A 21,349-nucleotide genomic window follows, 5' to 3' on the forward strand; every position below is an offset into this window, starting at 1 on the left:
TTTTATTTGCAGCTATTAGCAATTTATTTGATAAGAATTTTTATTTAATATTGATAATTCTACTTAAAAGTAATGTTTTTTTTTTGTACGCAAATATTAGATAGTAAAAGATTACATTTAAATAAAAAATAATTATGTAATTGATTAATAAATTACGCGTGAGACATGTTAAAATCCTCAAAATTTATTTTAAATTTCGTGCTTGATTTTGCATCTGCATATATTTATTAAGAATAAAAATTAAGAAAATTAAGAAAAAAAAATTGTATAATAAAATGATACAATAAAACAATAATACAATCCAATGAAATATGTGACTTCCTGAATAAAAAATAAAATAAAAAAAAAAAAAACATGTGTAAGAGAAGAACTGTGCATAGATATACAGAATTTTCTGTGCAACCTTACCGATATGAGATATAAAAAACTGGGCTTAACAGTAATATATCAGCCAAACGAAGGGAGTAATCTAACTGCCGAGAAGGCAAGCTCCGATAAGAAGTTGATAAAGAGGATCGAAAGGATAATAGTCTACTGGACGCAACAAATTAAGCTCGCACTTGAAGATCGTGATGAGAATAGCGTCGGAGAATTACTCAGTTTTAAAGATGAATATGACTTTTGGTTATATCGATGTAAGTTTTTGTCAAAGTTATATATATTCCAATGATATTCTATTGATGCATGTTTTATAATTCTCGAGTTGATAACGTTGATTTTAATATGTAACATTTAACAATGAAGTAAAAATAATTTAATTTTCTAATGACTAAACAATTGTTAAATTATCTATTAATAGTTATAAATATTAATTTTATGAAATTTTAAATATGAATTCATAAAAATATTTCGTATTAATCAGATATTTTTACAGTGTTATTATATAAATGAATTATATATAATATGTAATGTAATTATAATTATTAAAAAACATGTATTGATATTCAAATGCATTTTAAAATTCTTATAATAACTGCAAATATATATATATATATATATATATATATATATATATACATGTAAATTATACATGATGTTACATTGACAAACATAATGAAATTTGTTCAATCGTATGCATAATAATGCATAAAAACATAGGATACTTACTTATTGTATATATATATATATATATATATATATGTATATATTATTATAGAATGACAACATTTATTCACGAATTTACAGAGTTATTGAAAAGTATGAGAACAATAAAGATACTTAACATACATACATATATATAAACGTATGTACATATATATAAATTTCATATAAATTACTTGTCAATAGTCGGTAATAATATATATTATTATTTCAAATATATCTATGAATCAGTTTGAGTAAACTTCTTTAAAACTTTATGAAAGCTTGCTCACTTAAGCTACCTTATAATTCTACATTCTGATCGATAAGACAGCAGAATATTGTTATACTATGTCAATTACGAAAATTGATAATATAATTGATTATATTAATGTCTCATAATAAAATCTAAAATAAATAATTAATAGTTAATATTTTATAAACAAAATTAATAATATGTATGAATATTGCGATGGGTAAAGACCAATTTATTATATATTCATAATTATATTTAAGAAACTGAATAAATAATTTATAAAATATAAAAATTACCAAAACCCAATAAAATAGCAATATAAAAAATATTTTGACTAAATATATTAAAAATACATTTTTCATAAAATTCTTTATAAATCTTTAAAATTTCAAAGAAATTATTTTGTGCTATTGTTCATAAAAAATAATTATATATATATATATATATATATATATATATATACAGTATAATTATAATTTTTAATTATTACTTGTGGATGTATATGAATAATCAATCTCAGTTTAAAGTATTCGGTAGTATTCCAGTAATAATATTATATTGTAAAATCATGGCAATAATACGCTATATAAATTTTTAATTTTTAAGATATTATTTCTAATTATGACTATTTCTTACCATGTACATTTATTTTAATCTAATCATTGACACATTGTTTATTTCACTTTTATATTAAATTCTGATAATTAATTATTTCATACCGTTTATAAAACCATTATATTCACATTCGTAAACAAAACTTTTTTTATATTAACGATACCGCATTTGTATGATCAACGCGAACAAATTGATAAAAATGTAGGATATTAGAAAAGTTACGAACTTAATCTAATGCTCACGTAACATCTTGAGATTCTTTAAAAAGGCATAATAATAACTTTTATAATAAAAATCTCTGTGTTAAAATATTATAGTAATACATTTCCTATGGATATAACTATGGATGATTTATTAAAATTAATAAAATTTCGAATTAATAAAATAGAAAAAACCTTATTTAATTATATAAAATAATAATGAAATGAAACTAAATAATTTAAATAACTATCGTTAATTATTAGATTGTTTAAATTGTTATATTTATTATTAACATTTTAATATTGCTTAAATATTTATACGAATTCATATTAAATATTTATAGAAATATATATAATCATTTAAATGTTTTGATTTAAAAAATTTATAATTTGAGATATCTTTCTTCGTATATATATATATATATATATATATATAAAGTAACAAAATTAATTCTGTTAATAATATTGGCAATTAATACTGTTAATTATAATAAATTATTTAAATATTATCCTACGATAAATATATTTTTATAATTTTAAAATATTATTAAAAAATATAATAATAATAATAAAATATCAAAAATTAATAATATAAATTTCAAATATAAATAAAAATTCCAAAATTATAGATTACGATTCTCTTGAAAAGATTATAAAATATTGCTAATGAAATTTCATTAATGAAATTTCTTTAAATATTTCTTTCGATATTCAAATATTTTCTTGAATATTTTCATGCTTGTCGTAATTAATCATTACATTATTAGATTTCCAAAATTTTATAATGAAAATAGGAATGTCAAACGTAATAAGAAAAAAGAAATTAGAATAAAAAAAAAAGTAAATAATTAAGAAATAGTTGTTCTGTCTTTTTATCATTGACATAATTAAAAAAGAAACGAAATCATATTAAAAATTTTATCGGCAACTAGTTTAAGCAGCACTTTTATATTTTATTAAAAACAAACGGTTCATTTCTTTAATATATTTCATATTTTCTGTATAATGTGCTCAGTTAAGAACAACTGAAATGCAAAAATAAATTTACAAATGATGCAACTTCTATTAAGTCGATGGTAATGGAGCAAATGGGATATGAAAAAATTTTAAAATATTTTCTTCATAATGGTAATGTGTCGATAAAATACTTGAAAAAAAAAAAAAAAAATTAATGTCATAAAAATATAAAAAATAAATGTGTGTTCGTTACAGACTTGAATTCTATAATTAAAATTATGTTTAGAACTCAATTTAATAGTAATCAGTAATCGCTATAGTTCATTACATCAGTGTTTACTACCACTTAGGCATTTTTAAAACTATCTTATTATCTAATATTCATAAAATTATACAATCTAAAATAATTAAAAATACGACATAACGACACGTCCCTATTTAATAAAAATAACTACATAATTTTTTTTTTCTCTAATCATGCCAAAGACTTTTCTTTAAGTTAATGTTTCCTGTCAATTTGTACGATTTCGTCCATCAATTGCCACACACACGCACGCACGCGCACACACACACACACACACGTATAGTATAATTTATAGTTTAAAAATTTTTTGCTTGCAATCGAATATTTGCAAGATATAGTCAATAGAATTATTGACGTATATGATGTACGTGTGAAAAATGTGGATTGTAAGTAAAACGAAATGTATCATCCTCATGTGCTCCAAATGTCTCGATCCATCACCAATATCCAACGTTGATACATTCTTTTTTATACATAAAACTATAATATATTTGTTATAATATGATTGTTTAGCAAATTAAGTAAAATGAAAACATTTAACAAAAGAATAAACACAAATGTTGATTGGGAAATTTAATTTCAATCATAAATAAAATAAAAACAAAAATTACGTTGTATACATTTGAACAGGCAATATGACGAATTACTTATTCCATTCTAAATGAAAGTTGATTTTATAAATTTTTCTCTATGTAATTTTATAAATCTTTAAAGATTTTCCGAGTAATTTTATATATATTTTATATACCTAAAGTAATAAGAGAATGATAAACAAATATGACTAGAAAATAATATACATCCATATAAAATATAAAATATGCCATCTAAAATATAAAAGATGCGATATCAAATTTAAAGTATGCCGTATAAAATGTAAAATATTCCAAATAAAATATATATGGTATTTTTATGGAAAAATTAATATTAAAATTATATTTTTCCTTTAAGTAGTGAATTTTTATTTTAATGAAGAATAAAACTTCCTAACAAAGTAGAAAATTTAGAAACATAAATAAATGCTTAATGCATTTTATAATAATGTTAATATAGATGATATTCTGTAGGAATATAAATAATAAGGAAACGATTCATTTTTAATTAAAAATATTCTTACATTTATATTTATAAATAGATTTAATATTTCATTAAAATAATATGTTTTACTTGTGTACAATATTTTGGCCACTAGGGACCTCAATTAATTATAAGTCCTACTTTCATATTTAAGAAATGTTCAAATATTTAGTAGTCTTTGTAGATTCTCTGACCTCAACTAAAAATAATAACACTTGTAACAGATGAAAACTCTTGTGATTATTACTTCTGTATATACTGAATTAACTATTTTTATTCATCTATATCCATCTAACTAAGATACCGAGATAAAAATTTATATGATTCTTACAAAATATTAAAAATGTATAGACATAAATGATGAATGCAATTGTAAAAAGCAATCAATGGTATTCGTGCTACTAATTAACTAATGTAATACGTATTTGATATATTTTATATTTACATACTTAATTTACTTAATTTATGTAAATTAAGAATAAATTTCTCCAAAAAAATATCAGCAAATTTTCTGGTCATTTCTTAAATTAAAAATAAATTTCTCCAAAAAAATATCAGCAAATTTTCTGGTCATTTGGATGTCGTTTAGAAAATTTTCTCTCCACTCTGGCGTAACAGAAAGAAAATTATAATTTAGGACCTTCAACGATACACCGATACAATAATCACGAGTGCAGTTTCGTGACAATGCATAACTAATTTAGAATATTACAAAAAGTATTTTCTTGATAGAAATTCGAACAATAAGAAAATAGAAGTCAGACCTGAAAATAAATTATACACAGCTTTAAAGATTTAGAAGTAGTTGTTGGTAGATCGACTATTTTATTATTACAATTTCTCTATCTCTCCTTCCGTCCCTCCTACCATCCATGCTATTCCCACTCCACTCTCTCTCTCTTCCTCTCACAATCGCAGTCTATCGCCTCTTTCTCCCATCTCCTCCCTTCCGTTCTCTTTACCACTGTCCCGATTATTCTCTTCCTTTCGTTTCTTCTTTCTACTATGACAGTCTCTATTTTATTCCAATTTCATTTCTTTTCATTTCACTATTCTCCTTACGTTGATTCTTAAAACTTCTTTGTTCTTCACTGTCCACCCACCATCTAGATAATTTGATAGTCTTGCTGCGTGTAGAATTCAAGTTCCACATAGTTCAATTGTAGCCAAATTCTATTGCTATAAGAAATCCAATAAATATCAATAAATCGTACGCACCACCCATAAAAGAAGAAAAAATGAAAGAAAAAGAAAAGAGAGTAAAATTTTACAGCACATTGTGTTTCTATTTCCTTACTTTAACTTAATTTCTCTCTTATTTACGTTATCTATATACTGTTACCTACACGCATCTTGAATATATATTGATTTTTTTTTTTAACTTCTTACTTGTTTGGTTGTTTTAATTTGTTCATTATATGTTTGTAATTATAAGTTAGCTCATTTTATCTAGAACCTTTTGTCTCAATATTTTACTATTAATTTATAACAATCGTACAAGTTGTCTTCTATATAATATTATATATAATTAAATAGCTTTAAAATTATTAATCAACAAGTGTTAATTAATATAAGTAATCTGTGATATATCAGTGACCATAAAATAAATTATAAAATATATTTTCAAAGCTTATGAATTATCAATGTGTAAACTTATAATTGAAAATGTAAAATAAAGTACTGTTTTTATAATAATATATAGATAAATATTCCAAATTATACATAAGATTCAGCGATAATGAAAATTCCATTATAGCTAGATATTTGTACTTTACTACAACAAATCACAATATAAAAAAATTACATGATTTATTTACATTTCATATATATTTTCAATTCTTCCAATTTAGAATTGATAGTAATAAAATGACATAATAATATTTTTTCAACATATTTACATTAAATATAATATGAATTATTTAATAATTATTGAATGTGTACTATCATTATGCATTATTTAATATGTGATGTAGGCTTCGTAAACCAATTTTTAAATATAATAAAACAAGATACGACTTATTATTGAATCATCATTTTTATATTTTATATCTTTATATATGATATTATTAAATTAGATTTATCAATAAATATTTAAAATAATAATATTTAAAAAAAAATATTAAAATTTTGTCTTACCACAATCAATATTTATAGTATTTACACAATAATATCTACTAAGCTCTTAACATACTCAATAAATACATGCAATTAATATTGAGTAATTTATCATTACTTTATACATAACAATTCATAATGATTAATTGGCTCTTAAAAGCTCGACAAATAATTTACAATATATTATATTATAAACAGACGATAATTTACGTGGATTGACATTGCAACTCGAGATGGAAACCTCTCGACAGATGATGAACATCTTGTCGATGGCAAATTCAACACATCTTCATCAGATCCAAAATTTCCAAAAGGAAATTCGCTTGGCTGTTGGAGAAGCTAAGTCCAACGTAGAGTTTCTAGGAATACTAAATCATACATGTGCAAAACTTGATACTTGCATCGATTTGATGGAATTACCAATCTATCTGCCAACAATTATTCAAATGTGCCGTGTTATTTGGCTGAATTCGCCTTTTTTCGGTAATGAGAAAAAAATGACAAGATTGTTTGAGGTAATTGGAAATCAGCTGATAAGGGCGTGTAGAAAAATAATATCTATCGATCAATTATTTCATGGAAAAACGAGACACACCTTAAACACGGCATTTCAAAGCATACGTGTCTGTCAGAAATACAAGGATTTCTATATGGAGGTATTAATTAAAATATGGACACAAATTTTAATTTTAAATAACAAAAAATACGAATCACTATTTTCCTAGTTTTATTACAGCCAATATAAATTTTTAATTTACAGTCATATCCAAACATTTAATATAAATTTTCATTTGTTAATAGTGTTTTTTTTTTTTAATTGTAACAATATTTTTTTTCATAACAATTGTAAAGAAATTAATCATAAAATCCTAGTTTAACTTAATGTATTTTTATTTTCAAAACTTTATCAAATCTACACTAATCTAATTTAAAAATATGAATAATCTTTAAATTTACAACTACTTATATGCTCCGTATATTTAAACAATATAACATGGAAACATTTTAAGGAAAAACTGAAGTCGGATATTATATAATTAATTTCTTTATTTTATTCTAGCTATTATAACTTTTTAAAATAATGTAACAAAAATTTTGTAATATCACTTTACGTACATTTTTTTCTATTTATATATTAACATAAAATATTTAATAAATTAAAATTAATAAAATATACAATTTTATTAATAATAAACAATACAATTTTAGCATAAATAATTAAATAAAAACATAAAGTATCTTTAATACAAAAAATTAATTTCATTTCTATAATGTATTTTTCAAAATAATTTAAAACAAATATAACTTGTATCTTTAAAACTCGTTTCTTATTATCACGAATATCTCATAATCAAATATAACAATACTGTATTGTAAAGTCGATAAACCACAATGAATTCTTTACAATTACTCCTAATAATTTTAATCGCATTATTAAACTTAAAATTTTGTTTTAATTGGAGTTTGTTGGTTTATTCATTTCCAAATGGTAATTTAATCAATTAATATATTTCTCGTTAATGTTGTTGTTTCGGCACAATATTTGTTTCCATACTCTTGTTTTTCTAAATATAAATGCAATGTAAGATAATGTTATTAAATTATATGAAAAAGAAGATAGAAATATACAATAGTGAAAAATAATCAAACATACAATTTTTCAATAATTAATTGTTAGTATAATTATGTAATTGTACGTTATTCATAATTACGTAATTTCATCATTTTTAATAATGTCTAAAAGATTGTGAATAAAAATTATTATTAAAATTTGAAAATGCGTAGTGCATAGTGCGTAAAAATCTCTACAAAATGTATGGCTTCATAGTTTAGATTCTTTAATTTGGATTATTACGAGAATTCAATATGATGTATAATTAATTAGTCTTAAAAATACTTATATATATACAAAATATTTTAAATGAGCTTATAGCAGATCTGAATAATGTATAAAAAAATTATAGAAGAATATAAAAGAGTTAACATATAATTTTATTTGGAATGGCTTTGTAATATGAAAAGTTTACTAAAAGACTGCTACCATGACTGTGAAAAAAATTTTGAATCTTGATAAGATTTTAAGCCGAGTTATTTTTTAATTAAACAGTTAATTTCTTCAAGAAGAAAAAGAATTAAAATCTACAGAACTTTTTGACGTGATAACTTAAAGTTTTTAAATTTTTATAATCATACTTATCAATTTTTATAATCATCTCTCGTAGTCTTTAAAGTTTTTGCTCTGTTTTTCTCATATTACTTAAATGAAATAATCTTTTAAAATGTAGTTCATCTTGTTCAATATATTTTATATAATTCAGTTTACTTAACATATTTCATTGCATGTTATAAATTATAAATAAATAAAGTAGTGGTTTGATTGTACCTTTTAAATAGGTAAAATATGGAGCTCGCTACCTTTAGTAAGCTAATAATAATTATAATTAACTCTTATAAAAAATACGCGCGCGCGCACACACGCACGCACACACACACGCACACACACACACACATATATAATAAAACAAAGTGATAAATTAATATAATACATATAAGTATAAAATTATAGTTTCGCTAAGTAAAAAAACAAAATGCAAGAAACTTTAAATTTTACTTAAAGAGTTATACTATTAAATGAAATATTTACAAATCGATTATGTTTATGTCAGGCGAATTGAAAAATATGGGGAAAGCAGGACGAGAAAATCTTCAATATTTTATATGAAAAATGTTAAATTGTGGTGCAAATATTTATGCGAATTACCAATTTAACGTTTTCCTCGAAATTTTCAGATCTCGAGAGCCCATAACAATCTGACGGATCAGAAGTGGCAGTTGAAAACCGAAGAAGTTTTTCGATATATAGACATTTTCATTGTCAGATGCCACAATCTTATTGAAATTTCTCAAGCGATGGTCGATTTTGCTAGGTATATTTTCTATTTCTTCTATTTCTTTAATATTCACTTTCAAATTAATACTAATATATTCAGATGTAATTACTACAATTTTGTAGGAAAAAAAAAATAAAAATAATATTCAGAAAAATTATTAATAAAGTTTAGAAAATTCTAAATAATTACAATTACAAATTCAATAAAATTCAAAAATATCTCAGTTTTAATATTTATTCAGATTTTACTAGCGTAATACTTTTTCTGAGTAATCAAGGAATAGATTTTTTTCAACATTTTTCAGTATTAAAAAGTGTCTAAAATAACAAAGTTATTTATTGTCTTAATTATAATATATATATATATATATATATATATATATATATATATATATATATATATATGGTAGAATATATATAATAAACAAATTAGTTTTTCTCATTAATTACGTTTAAATAATAAATGATTCTAAAAATAATTTCTTGTAATTAAGAAAATAATTTTGAATATACATAAAGTATATTCAAAATTATATACAATAAATATACATACATACAGTATATTCATATTATACATTCAATAAAGATTTAGTAATTTCGAGACTGAGGATTTTGCAGGAAACTTTTCTTATTGTAAAATATTAATCTTAATATTTATAATTTTCCTACAGTAAGCAATCTGATATGCAAATATTTATTTCAGCGTTTTTATTATACGGAAAACATTGTTAAAAAAAAAATTTAATTAAAAAACCTAGATTACAAAAATTTTTTTTTCAATATTAAAATAATATTGTAACTCAAACATATAAAATGATATAAAAAATATTATTTCTATGAATGAAAATATTATCAATACGAAATAATATTTGTATTTGATATGCTACTTAAATTGAAAATGATTTTATATTTATTCGCATGTACATACTTTTGTATAATTGATTAATCTACTAAACTAAATATATACTAAATCGTATACTAAATCCAGTTATTTGCTTGATTACATATCTTGATCATTTTATATTTTCATAATTGAGATATTGAATATGCATACTACGTTAATCGCATAATCCTCTAACTCGTACTTTTTTTTTCTAACTATCATATATCGTAATAAAATAATTAAATTATATAAAATATTAGTATGAGTAATTTTCTTATGATATGCAATAATTTTTTTTGTTTTACATTTTATTAATAAAAAATTGTCATGAGTACTATTTTACTTAATCTTAATTTAATTTTCCCAATTTCAAATTTAAATATCTCCACTCTCATCTGAATGACAAATAATTAATTTTACTTTCTGACATGATAATAATAAGAAAGATGTTTTGAGTAGCTTCAAATAATACAATATAATAGCAAACAAAATTAAATATGCATGCATTTTACTGTACATTCATGATCGTATTCAATTCTCTTTTCAACTACTAGATCAGTTGAGACAACTCGTTTGTATTCATCCTAGCTTAGATGTTGAATGCAGATAAAAGGAATTATAAGAATTATCTTTAAGTTATACTAAGGAATTCATGAATGAAAATGCGTATAATATAAGTAAAGCACAATATGGCATACTAGAATATATATCCCTTTAATTATAATTAAACACATTCAAAATAGTTTCACTGCAATTACTATGTATTACAATTCCCTGTTAATAATGTTCTATTAATAGTAATATATCGTTTAATAACGTATGCTCCATAATTGTTGCAGATAAACTACGTATTAATCAATATGCTTGTTTTATTGTATGTTTGACTTTGTCAAAATCGCCCATATTCAAGCAATACTACAGTCCGGTTATCTGTCACATTCATTGTAAATAAAGAATTATTCGACTGAATTAATAATAGCGAAAACAATAATAGTCAATCTGAAAATTCAAATAAAGAGGCATAAATAACTTAAAAAATGGCATAATTATTAATTACTAGTATTATTATTATAGTATTATGCTCATCGAAATCAAATCCGCTTGATTAACCCTCGCATCAAGAGATTTTCTCTTTGACAATATTTTGACAATCCGACTCGAGCCCTTTCAAACGTTTTCCGAATAAATTTTGCATATGCAGTACATTGTTTGCTTAAGGAACGTTATATCGCCTAGCAATGAACAGTGAAATTCTTTAAAGAGAAATGAAAGCTACAAATCCAACACTTTATACTCGTAATTTATAAGTTAGAAACACTTTTGAAACCAATTTTAACACATATCTTGTATTCAATAATAAATGTGATAATTAAGGAGGTCTAGTATCGTTCACAATCAAAACTCGCATATCTCCTTTACAACGTTAGACTTCTTACAGTTGTGCATCAAATTGACTATTATTCTGCACTCTGCAACTTGAATCAATGAAAATTTTTAAAATGTTTTAAAACAAATAAAATCAACAAACTTTATCATTGGTCCGCTTAACTCCAATCAACAGATGAATCGATAATTAAAGGAGCCTATATTATTACGAATATATAATCTTTCGTTTTAGATAATTACGAAGTATTGTATATGCAAGCATAGAATAAATTATGTAATTACAATATATTTATTGAATATTTAATAAGCGTATTCCAATTATGGATTACATTAACATTTTTTATTGTAGATTAAAGCAACTTACTATAAATAATGTACGAAATTCTTTATATTTACAGACAAACAATCCTATAAGTATTTTATCTTGTCATAAGCTATAGGTAAATTCTATTCGGTATAACCACTCTCCTCCACATAAGGTGTGAATAGTTTTTCAAATAAATCTCATCACTATTCCTCTCTGTTTCTCAATTATAATTTTTAATTCTAAATAATAAGGTACGGTCCGACTATATCTTCTATCTTAAATGTATAATTATCAAATAAAATTCTATATAACAGAATGCTTAAATACGTGCTTTTCTTAAAAATCCATTCTTTTCTATACTCGCTCATATTTGATACCGATACTATTGAGTGCAGTGTGTTACTTTTTGCAATTGTAGTGCTTTTTTTTTTCTTAAAAAATGTTCATTTTTATCTTCATAGATCTTGATCTTCATTCTTAGCCGTGATCGCGATAACGACTCATTTTATAAATAGTTATAATAAAATGAATCTACAATTTATTTAATAATTCATAAGCTACACTTAAAATCGATAATTATTTGACAAAATTTTGAAATTTAAAATGAATAAAATATGCCCAATAAAGCATTAACGCACTATATTTCAATTTTTCTTTCAAATAAATAAATTTCGTCGTAGGAAATTTTTATAATATAAAAATCTGTTAATCAAGGTAAACAAACTTATGGCGAATGATATCGAATTACTTTGCCCATTAATCCAACTAATTCAAATTAATTTTCAAATAATAAAATATACGACTTTAATATAAATACAATTTATATAGAATTGTTCTTAATTTTTGCTTACATGTAGATTTTTGCTCGTAAATGAGCAGAATTATATTACAAATTCTTAAAATAAGAAAATGCAAATGAGTGAATATAATATACCACATATGGTATTTTGAAATACCACTGTAAAAATTATTTTTCAAATTTTCATTTTCAAATTTTCTATTATAACGAATTAATTACTTTTAATTATAATTGTTAATTAACATTTAAACAATTATCGTTTAAATGATGTAAATAATAATAATATATATATATACATATTATTTTATTAAATATTACTTTGTAACTTTGATAACAGGAACTTTAAAGTGAATCATTTACTTTTAGATATTATTTCTTGTTTCAGTCAGTTTTGTGTGAATAAATTTTATCTAACGTAATTATCACTTCTAAATGTATTATTTGAAAGTTTGTTAACATTTCTTAATGCATTTACTATATTCATTATACTCTATTATAACCGATTTTAGGGTAAACACCAATGTAAAAAATACTGAAATTTTAAAGATTAAATTAAAGCTTTTTAATGAAAAATTGTCGCTTTAATAAATAATGTATAAATTGAAAAAAAAAATGAATTTCCTTTTCATTAATTCATTCATTAAAATGCTTGATAAAAAAAGTTAAAATTTGATTCATGTCCAACAAACTTTTTTATTTTACATTTCACTTGTATTCATAAGATTTATAAATATCAATAAATAAATAATGAATTTCATTGGAAGTAAATAACATTTAATTAAACTATTATGTGATGAGATCAAAAAACTTAATCTTCATTATAATATTTTTAATAATAATATCAATAATAATTAATCCCTTCCTCAAGTATTTATTTAAGTAAAAAATCAGTATAGATAATGTATAAAACTGTCAATATTATAATTTACTTAAGTCTGTTTATTTAAAACATTTGTACATTTTTATATTTGTAATAATTAAAATTTAGTAACTACTACTATAAATTTACATAATTTATGTATACATAAATTAAAATGTACATAATAAAATGTTTTACACAAATATCGTCAAAAGATGATTGAAAATGAAGTAATGTATTTTTATTTAACTGATTAAATTTTTACTGTCAGTTCACATAACACTCTACAACTTTTTTTGCAAAATTTTTCTTTTTTATACCGCTTTGAAGGAAACCAATAATCTTGGGATTTTTCGTCATTTCCAAGGTTTGAACTTGCAATTTTATATTTTCTTATCACTTACTTATCTTTTTTACCTCTCAAATTGTCTTATTATATATTTTATAATTTTTTATATATTTTTTTACAATTATATAAATGTGTTTCCATGTATTTTGTAATTATTGATATTCTAGTAAACGATATTTAACATAAACATCTATTAAATAACCAGAAAGCTATAATCGATTAATAATCGTATATAAAATAAAATAAGGCTAATAAATTCATCGTTTCTAACTATAATTTCATATACATTATTTCAAATATAATTATAATTTATAAATACAATCTTAGGAATTAAACAATTATGATTAACATGCAATATATTATTTTATTTTAAAAATGTTTATCTTATATAAAAAAGAATTGTTTCTATTTATTATACTTATATACTTCATTAGAAATACCTCAGAATCACTATCATGATTTTTTTAAACAAATAAACAATTATTTTTATGCCAGTATATATTATCGTATTCTAATAAAAATCGAATATTTTTCACTAGACAGTACGATTTAATTTACAATTCATAAAAGTAATAATGAGTTAATAAAGAGTTAATCACTGTAATAAATAATGTAAATTTTTGACAATACAATTTAATATATATATATTTTTTTTTTTCTTTCTATTTCTAAAATATCTAGAATCGATGAAATCACTGATATGCCAACAGTACAATTCGGTGGTACAAAAGGTTATGAACATGAACAATTATATCTTAAGATTGAACAACGCTTTAGAAATCTACTATCATGGCTCCATACCATTTCCTCGAAAATCCTTGATGTTCGTCAATCAACATGGTATGACGATATTTTTATTTTTCGTGTGGAGATTGTAAAATTGGAAGTAACTGTAGAAAATCTCATAGAAGACGTTTTTAAAGAAAGGGGCAACGTCGATGATGCCGTACAAATATTACATAATTTTCGATATTTTATGCAACGAGAAAACTTACAAAAGCAGTTTGATAATATGATAGCTACTGTACGTATAAATTAATATAATCTTATATGTAATTGTATTAAAGAAAAAGTCTATATGTATTTAATAAATTTGTAAATTAAAAAACTTTTATACAGAGCATTTCGTAAACAGCAAATATATAAAAATTATGCTTTTTCAAATAAATAAATATATATATATATATATATATATATATATATGTGTATATATGAGCTGTGCCTTTTACTTCGATGTCTGTTTTTGAAACATAAAAATTGATTAAATATCCGAATGCTTTGCTATTTCATGTAACATACAAATACAGTTTATTCTAATTTACTACATTGTCTTAAGAACTGAAAGATAAATCTTTCAAATATCAATGATTACCAATGATTATTGTAATATTTACGCGAATATTATGACTTGTAATGATACAAAAATTACAATGGCTCTTTATAACCTTTATACTTTAACTTACAACTTTATAAAAATTGTCATTAATATTGTTTTAATTAGTTTTTAAGCAAGCTAGAGAAATATAGTGGCCAGTGTTTCGGTTCATATTTATTTTCAATTACTTCAATTATAAACATATATTTCACAGATAACAAATCATCTAAATAATAAAAATATTTAATTTTCATATATGTGAACAATAATTGGTATAATTTTCTAAATACTAATTCTAAATGAATAATGTTCTAAATAGAGAATATAATTTTAAAACGCATATATAATTAAATAATTCAAATAATGGTATTCTTATACTTAGAAGCTTATGTCGCGTCATAATGCTTTAATAAATTATAAGGCAAACATTTCTCGAAATCACTGTGAATTATATAAGAATTTGATTTAAAAAATTATTTTTAAAGCATAAAAACTATGCAGTATTTTACTTTGACTCAAATAGATTTGGTTAATGCTGGAAGAGGAGATACAGTCTACGAAACAAGAATTGATAACCGAGAAAACAGAATATCCGGGATTTAGCCCATACTTTTCTGGTCGAGCGTTATATCTGAGAATAAAATCAAACAAGCTGGAACGAATCGTCGAGATGTTACATGAGTGCACATGGCAACGTGACTTCCAGACAGATACACATCCCGAAATCTTTCAGCAATGCAATGCCCTCATAGAGTCCATTAAACTACAGATTACAAATCTCTATCGAAGCTGGCTTACCGAGGTAGGCGATAATCCGAAAAGCCGACTCGATCGCTGTCTTATGCGTCACAGCACCAGCTGCAACTACGTTAAGAATATCCATCAACTCGAGTGCAATATAGATCCACAATTGGTGAGCATATGCACAGAAGCTAATTATTGGCAAGACTTGAAATTTGTATTACCAGAAAATATACAGGATATTAGCAGCCGTTGGAGTAGTTTGCAATACGTTTATGAAAACGTTCTAGCGATCGTTGGTGCCTACAACAATATGATCCAAGGTTCGTAGATATTAATAAAACACGATTCTTATTATTCATTATTATTAAAATTTACATTTAAACGTTTAAGGAATAAGATTTTAATAAGAATTACGAAAATTACAATTCAATTTTTATGCGATATGTATATTTTACTTCTGCCTTAAGCTTTCAAAATATCTCATTGATGATATTTAACGGTTAATTCATACTCCTAGTATTACATTGTATATATTGAATTAGATTTTAAATTAAATAATAATTTTAAATATTAAGTGAATTTACAAAATATTACTTATGTCTCACCACATTTAAAACTAATCATTAACAAATTTGGATGTATGATTTAGTACGAGCAATTAAAAACTTTTGTTATTGAAAACCAGTTTTAAGGTTAGAAAAAAATATCTGTTAAATAAAAATAATTTCTATTAGCGTAAACAAAATTCAAAATTAAATTTATATATATACATTTTGTTAGTAAATATTAATTTTATTTTCCAAATTAATAATTATTATATAGTTTTAATCTTAATAATATTTTTAATAATTATTTCATACTCCAGATAATTGTTTATTTAATTTGAATTTATATGAATTAACATGCGATTAGAAATTATTATAAATTATTTAAATATTGTAAAGGAAAGTAAAATTAACAAGAATTTTATTGACTAAAAGTAAAAACAAATGGTACGGTTAAAATTGATCTCAAATAATTACGAATCCTGTTCAAAAATTCAATTTAAAATGTTCCATTATGATATTCCATTTGAATGCGAGTATCAATTTGTGTAGTTTATTAGTCTTAATAAAGTTAATTTAATTATTTTCAAGTGTTGTCCGTTGAAGAAAAATTGCTTTTTCGAGAACTTATTCGAGAAGTAGATATAAAAATTAAACCAGGATTAACAAAACTTACATGGAATTCTGAATACATTGAAGATTACATCGAAGATTGTAATAGTCATACAGCTAATGTAAGTATGGCTTAATAAATATTTTAAATCACGTTAAAATAAAATATAAATTAATTTAATATTCATTATAATTATTCAAGAATTTATAAAGTTTATGAATAATAAATTAAAGATGTTTAATTAATTACAAAACATTATGCATTTTTATGCATATATTTTTCACTTGTGCAATACACGATGATTTCTTGAAAAACTTCTTACAACCAATATAAAGTAAAAGTAAATACTATTTATTGTAGATAAATAGTATTTATTGTAAATAAATGTATTAAATCAATAATCGTAAAAAACCTAAAATTTGGAGTACAAATAAAAATGATATTATTTTCTTATATATTATATTAATCTATTTATTATAATTATCTTTAGTTTTTTGCATTTCTTATAATATTTCATGTAATATTTATATACGTAATATCTTAATATATTGAAATGTACTGTATATAATGAAACTATATTAGCAATCTTTGGAAAACATTATTACTCTTATGAAGGTATGAATTTGAGAAAAAACAAATTTAGTTTGTTGAGAAGTCGAAGTCTTGAGAGCTTCTGTGCTCTCAACTGACAAACTTAGTTAATTAATATCTGCGTTAGGACACGTGTACTTTGTTACCATCAGTGATTCATCCATTTTCGTTTGTTATTATATGTGAATAATGAAATCTTTTAATGAAATATTGTGTTAATGCTTAATAGTGTAGTATTTATCTATACTGACACTTAAGCACTACCGTGTCATAGAAAGATATTAAAAATCAATTTTTGAAGGATATCCTATATTCACAGCTATTAGAAAAAAATTAACTTATTTTCTATTATAGATTGTTGAAATGTAATCTATATATATACTTTATCATCTTAATTTTTTGTTTCATCAATGATAGAGAATTATAAACTTATTTTACAAGAGAACTTTTATTTTTCTTATATATATATATAAGAATATAAAAAAGAACATAAAAATCTTTCTATTTCAGTATGTATTTCGAATCAAATTTACTTTAATGAAATATTCTAAAATGAAATATTAATAATTATCGCACCTAAAAAAATTAATTAATTAATGTTAATTTTTCATTTTCAGTTACAAGAATTTCTTGATACATATAAAAAATGTAATATAGAAATATTTAAAATTTGTGGAAATATTTTTGAATTCACTCTTATAAAAATAAAGTTTAATTACGCTTACGAATTAGATGAATTTATTAATGAAATGGAAGAACAAAGGTAACAGCATTAGTTAACTTAATTACTAATAATTAATTGACTCTTAACTGATACTCGTTAAATAGAGATCAAGGCATTGAGCATCATATTACGAAATTCAACGAAGTAATACAGTATTTACTAGTAGTTTTTGAAGGTTTTGCATCAGTTATAGAGAATGTAAGAGTTTATCAATGAATATTATTATATTACTAATATCAAACTTTTATAAATAATTATTTATTTAGTGCTTAGCTGAATGGAAATCCTATTTGTTGTATTTTGATAGACTGTTACAAGAAGCGTACAAAATTTCATTAAAAAATTCTTTATTAATAATGTATGAGGCCTTACACGGAGACAGTACATCACCTCCTATTCCCATTATCCAACTACAAGCAGATTTAAGTGACAATAAAGTATGCCAACTTCATATATTTACTACTAAAATATTTCTTATAATATAATTGAACTATATAAGTATAATTCTATTTTAAGTAAGTATATGTATGCTCCTTTAATTTTTATAAAAATATTTTCTTATATATTATTTAATAAATTTACTTTATATAAGCGCGATTGAATGAAATGAATAACTCTATTATTTAATTATTTTTTAACTAAAAGTAGATAGAATTTGTTATAGAAATTTTCTATATGATTTTGTATACAAGCAATACTCTTGTATATTACTATGTAATAATTTTATAATACTCGTTTCCAAATCACTTTAATAGTCAATATTTATTATTACAGACAAAATTTAAGTGATTATTATATATATATATATATATATATATATATATATATTTGTTTAAGTATCTAGTTTTTTTGTCCTAAATATTTGATTAAGAACTCAATTGTTGTGATTACATTATTTCAACATAGCAAATACAAAAATTTAATTTCATTATAAATTTCATTAAAATAATATTTTAAATATTTTAATTTGAATGACCTTGAGTTTGTCCATTTTTGCAATAATACAAAAGTGTATATTTTACATATGTATATAAACGTAGAAATTCAATTTGTTCTTTCAGATAAGTTTTTTTCCAGCATTATCAGATGTAGGAAATATGATTTCTGACATTTTCAATAAATTATTGGATTCCTTTAAAAGAATTCCCCGGATAGTAGAGAAGTTCAACTTACAAAATTCTCAAACTAAACCTCTTTGGGAAGAATATTTTGAAGACGAGGAACTGTGCCGATGCCAACAGATGTTGAACAACGAAGTTTCTTATTGCTTCACACAATTGCAAAACTACTTGACAACGTGGGATCCTTTTCGAGATATATGGGAGCTCAACAAAGACATGTTTATTCATAGGTATAATACTAGTCATAAAGCTATATTAATTAATATAGTTTAATGATTAAATAATAATTTAATGATTCAATTAATTTTACATCAATTATTTAATACTTAATATTTGATACATAATTAAAAAAGTATTTATAAATTTTTATATGATACAATGCATAAGAATTTTAATTACATGTACAAATATTACAAATTTTGTTTTTAAATAAATAAAACATGAAAATTAAATAAAATAAATATCTCCAGTAATATTTATAGTTAAATAATTATTTTTTGGTATTTTAATAAATTTATTATATTTTTAAAGTATTTCTAAGAATAATATAGTACAGTAAAATTTATAAATAATGACAATTATGCATTTTATTAAAATAATCATAATTTAGACCTTGAAATTTTTTTATTTCATATTGCAACGAATGTCTATTGTTGTAAAATTCTTAATCTTAATTTTAATACCGTTTTCAGAGGTTAATAAGTTGTATCTTAGAGATGAATTCCAACAATTAGATTATTAAAATAATAATATTAATATATATTTATTCCATTTATAAATAGACATATAAGTTCAATTATTTAAAAGTAGGTTGTTATTTTTATGTTACTTACTTCTATAATCCAAAATTGTCATTTATAAATGGACATATAAGTTCAATTATTTAAAAATAGGTTGTTATTTTTATGTTACTTACTTCTATAATCCAAAATTGTCATTTATAAATGGACATATAAGTTCAATTATTTAAAAATAGGTTGTTATTTTTATGTTACTTACTTGTATAATCGAAAACCTATGTAATTAGTATATTATAGAATAATATAATTTAATCAAACTAAAAACATATGGTACCTGCGAAATAGTATATTGTATGATTAATATACTTCAAATGTTGCCTAATAATTGTCCTCGAGAGGTCAAAATAAAATACTATATTACGTTATTCGGCAACTGATATAAATTATATATAAACAACATACATTATATATAAGATTTTAATATTTTAATAAAAAATACTGTATTTATAAATCGTAAATTAAAAACGTGAAGATAAAACATTTTTCAATTATTTAACATATAATCATATAGTTTAATTATTAATCATTAGCAAAGAAATTTATTAATTAAAAATATGAAAAAATATTTATATTTAAAAAATTCGTAATAAAACGATCTTTAAGCTTTTTTACATAGTTTTTATAAATTATTTACGATTTAAAATAAATAGAACAGTAATACATTCGATATTATGATTTTTAATCTCTAAAATCTAGCATACAAACTATTAAGCATTGTAGTCATGTTATATATTTTGCATGTAATAACAAATTACTAATTAT

General features: G+C 22.2%; 1 protein-coding gene across 1 annotated transcript in view; it reads left to right on the forward strand.

The window, feature by feature from the left end:
- Positions 1 to 412: 412 nt before the first annotated feature.
- The window catches only part of kl-2 (dynein heavy chain 2, axonemal kl-2), a 78,670-nt gene continuing 57,733 nt past the window's right edge, over positions 413 to 21,349 (forward strand). Inside the window, 10 exon segments of the mRNA XM_011507497.1 lie at positions 413 to 635; positions 6,800 to 7,257; positions 9,392 to 9,528; positions 14,756 to 15,098; positions 15,973 to 16,513; positions 17,330 to 17,472; positions 18,560 to 18,705; positions 18,771 to 18,864; positions 18,933 to 19,103; positions 19,728 to 20,017. Coding sequence (XP_011505799.1) covers positions 413 to 635; positions 6,800 to 7,257; positions 9,392 to 9,528; positions 14,756 to 15,098; positions 15,973 to 16,513; positions 17,330 to 17,472; positions 18,560 to 18,705; positions 18,771 to 18,864; positions 18,933 to 19,103; positions 19,728 to 20,017 — 2,546 coding nt within the window.

Source organism: Ceratosolen solmsi, unplaced genomic scaffold (genome assembly GCF_000503995.2).
Source record: "Ceratosolen solmsi marchali unplaced genomic scaffold, CerSol_1.0 scaffold6, whole genome shotgun sequence".
NCBI classification, from domain to species: Eukaryota; Metazoa; Arthropoda; class Insecta; order Hymenoptera; family Agaonidae; genus Ceratosolen; species Ceratosolen solmsi.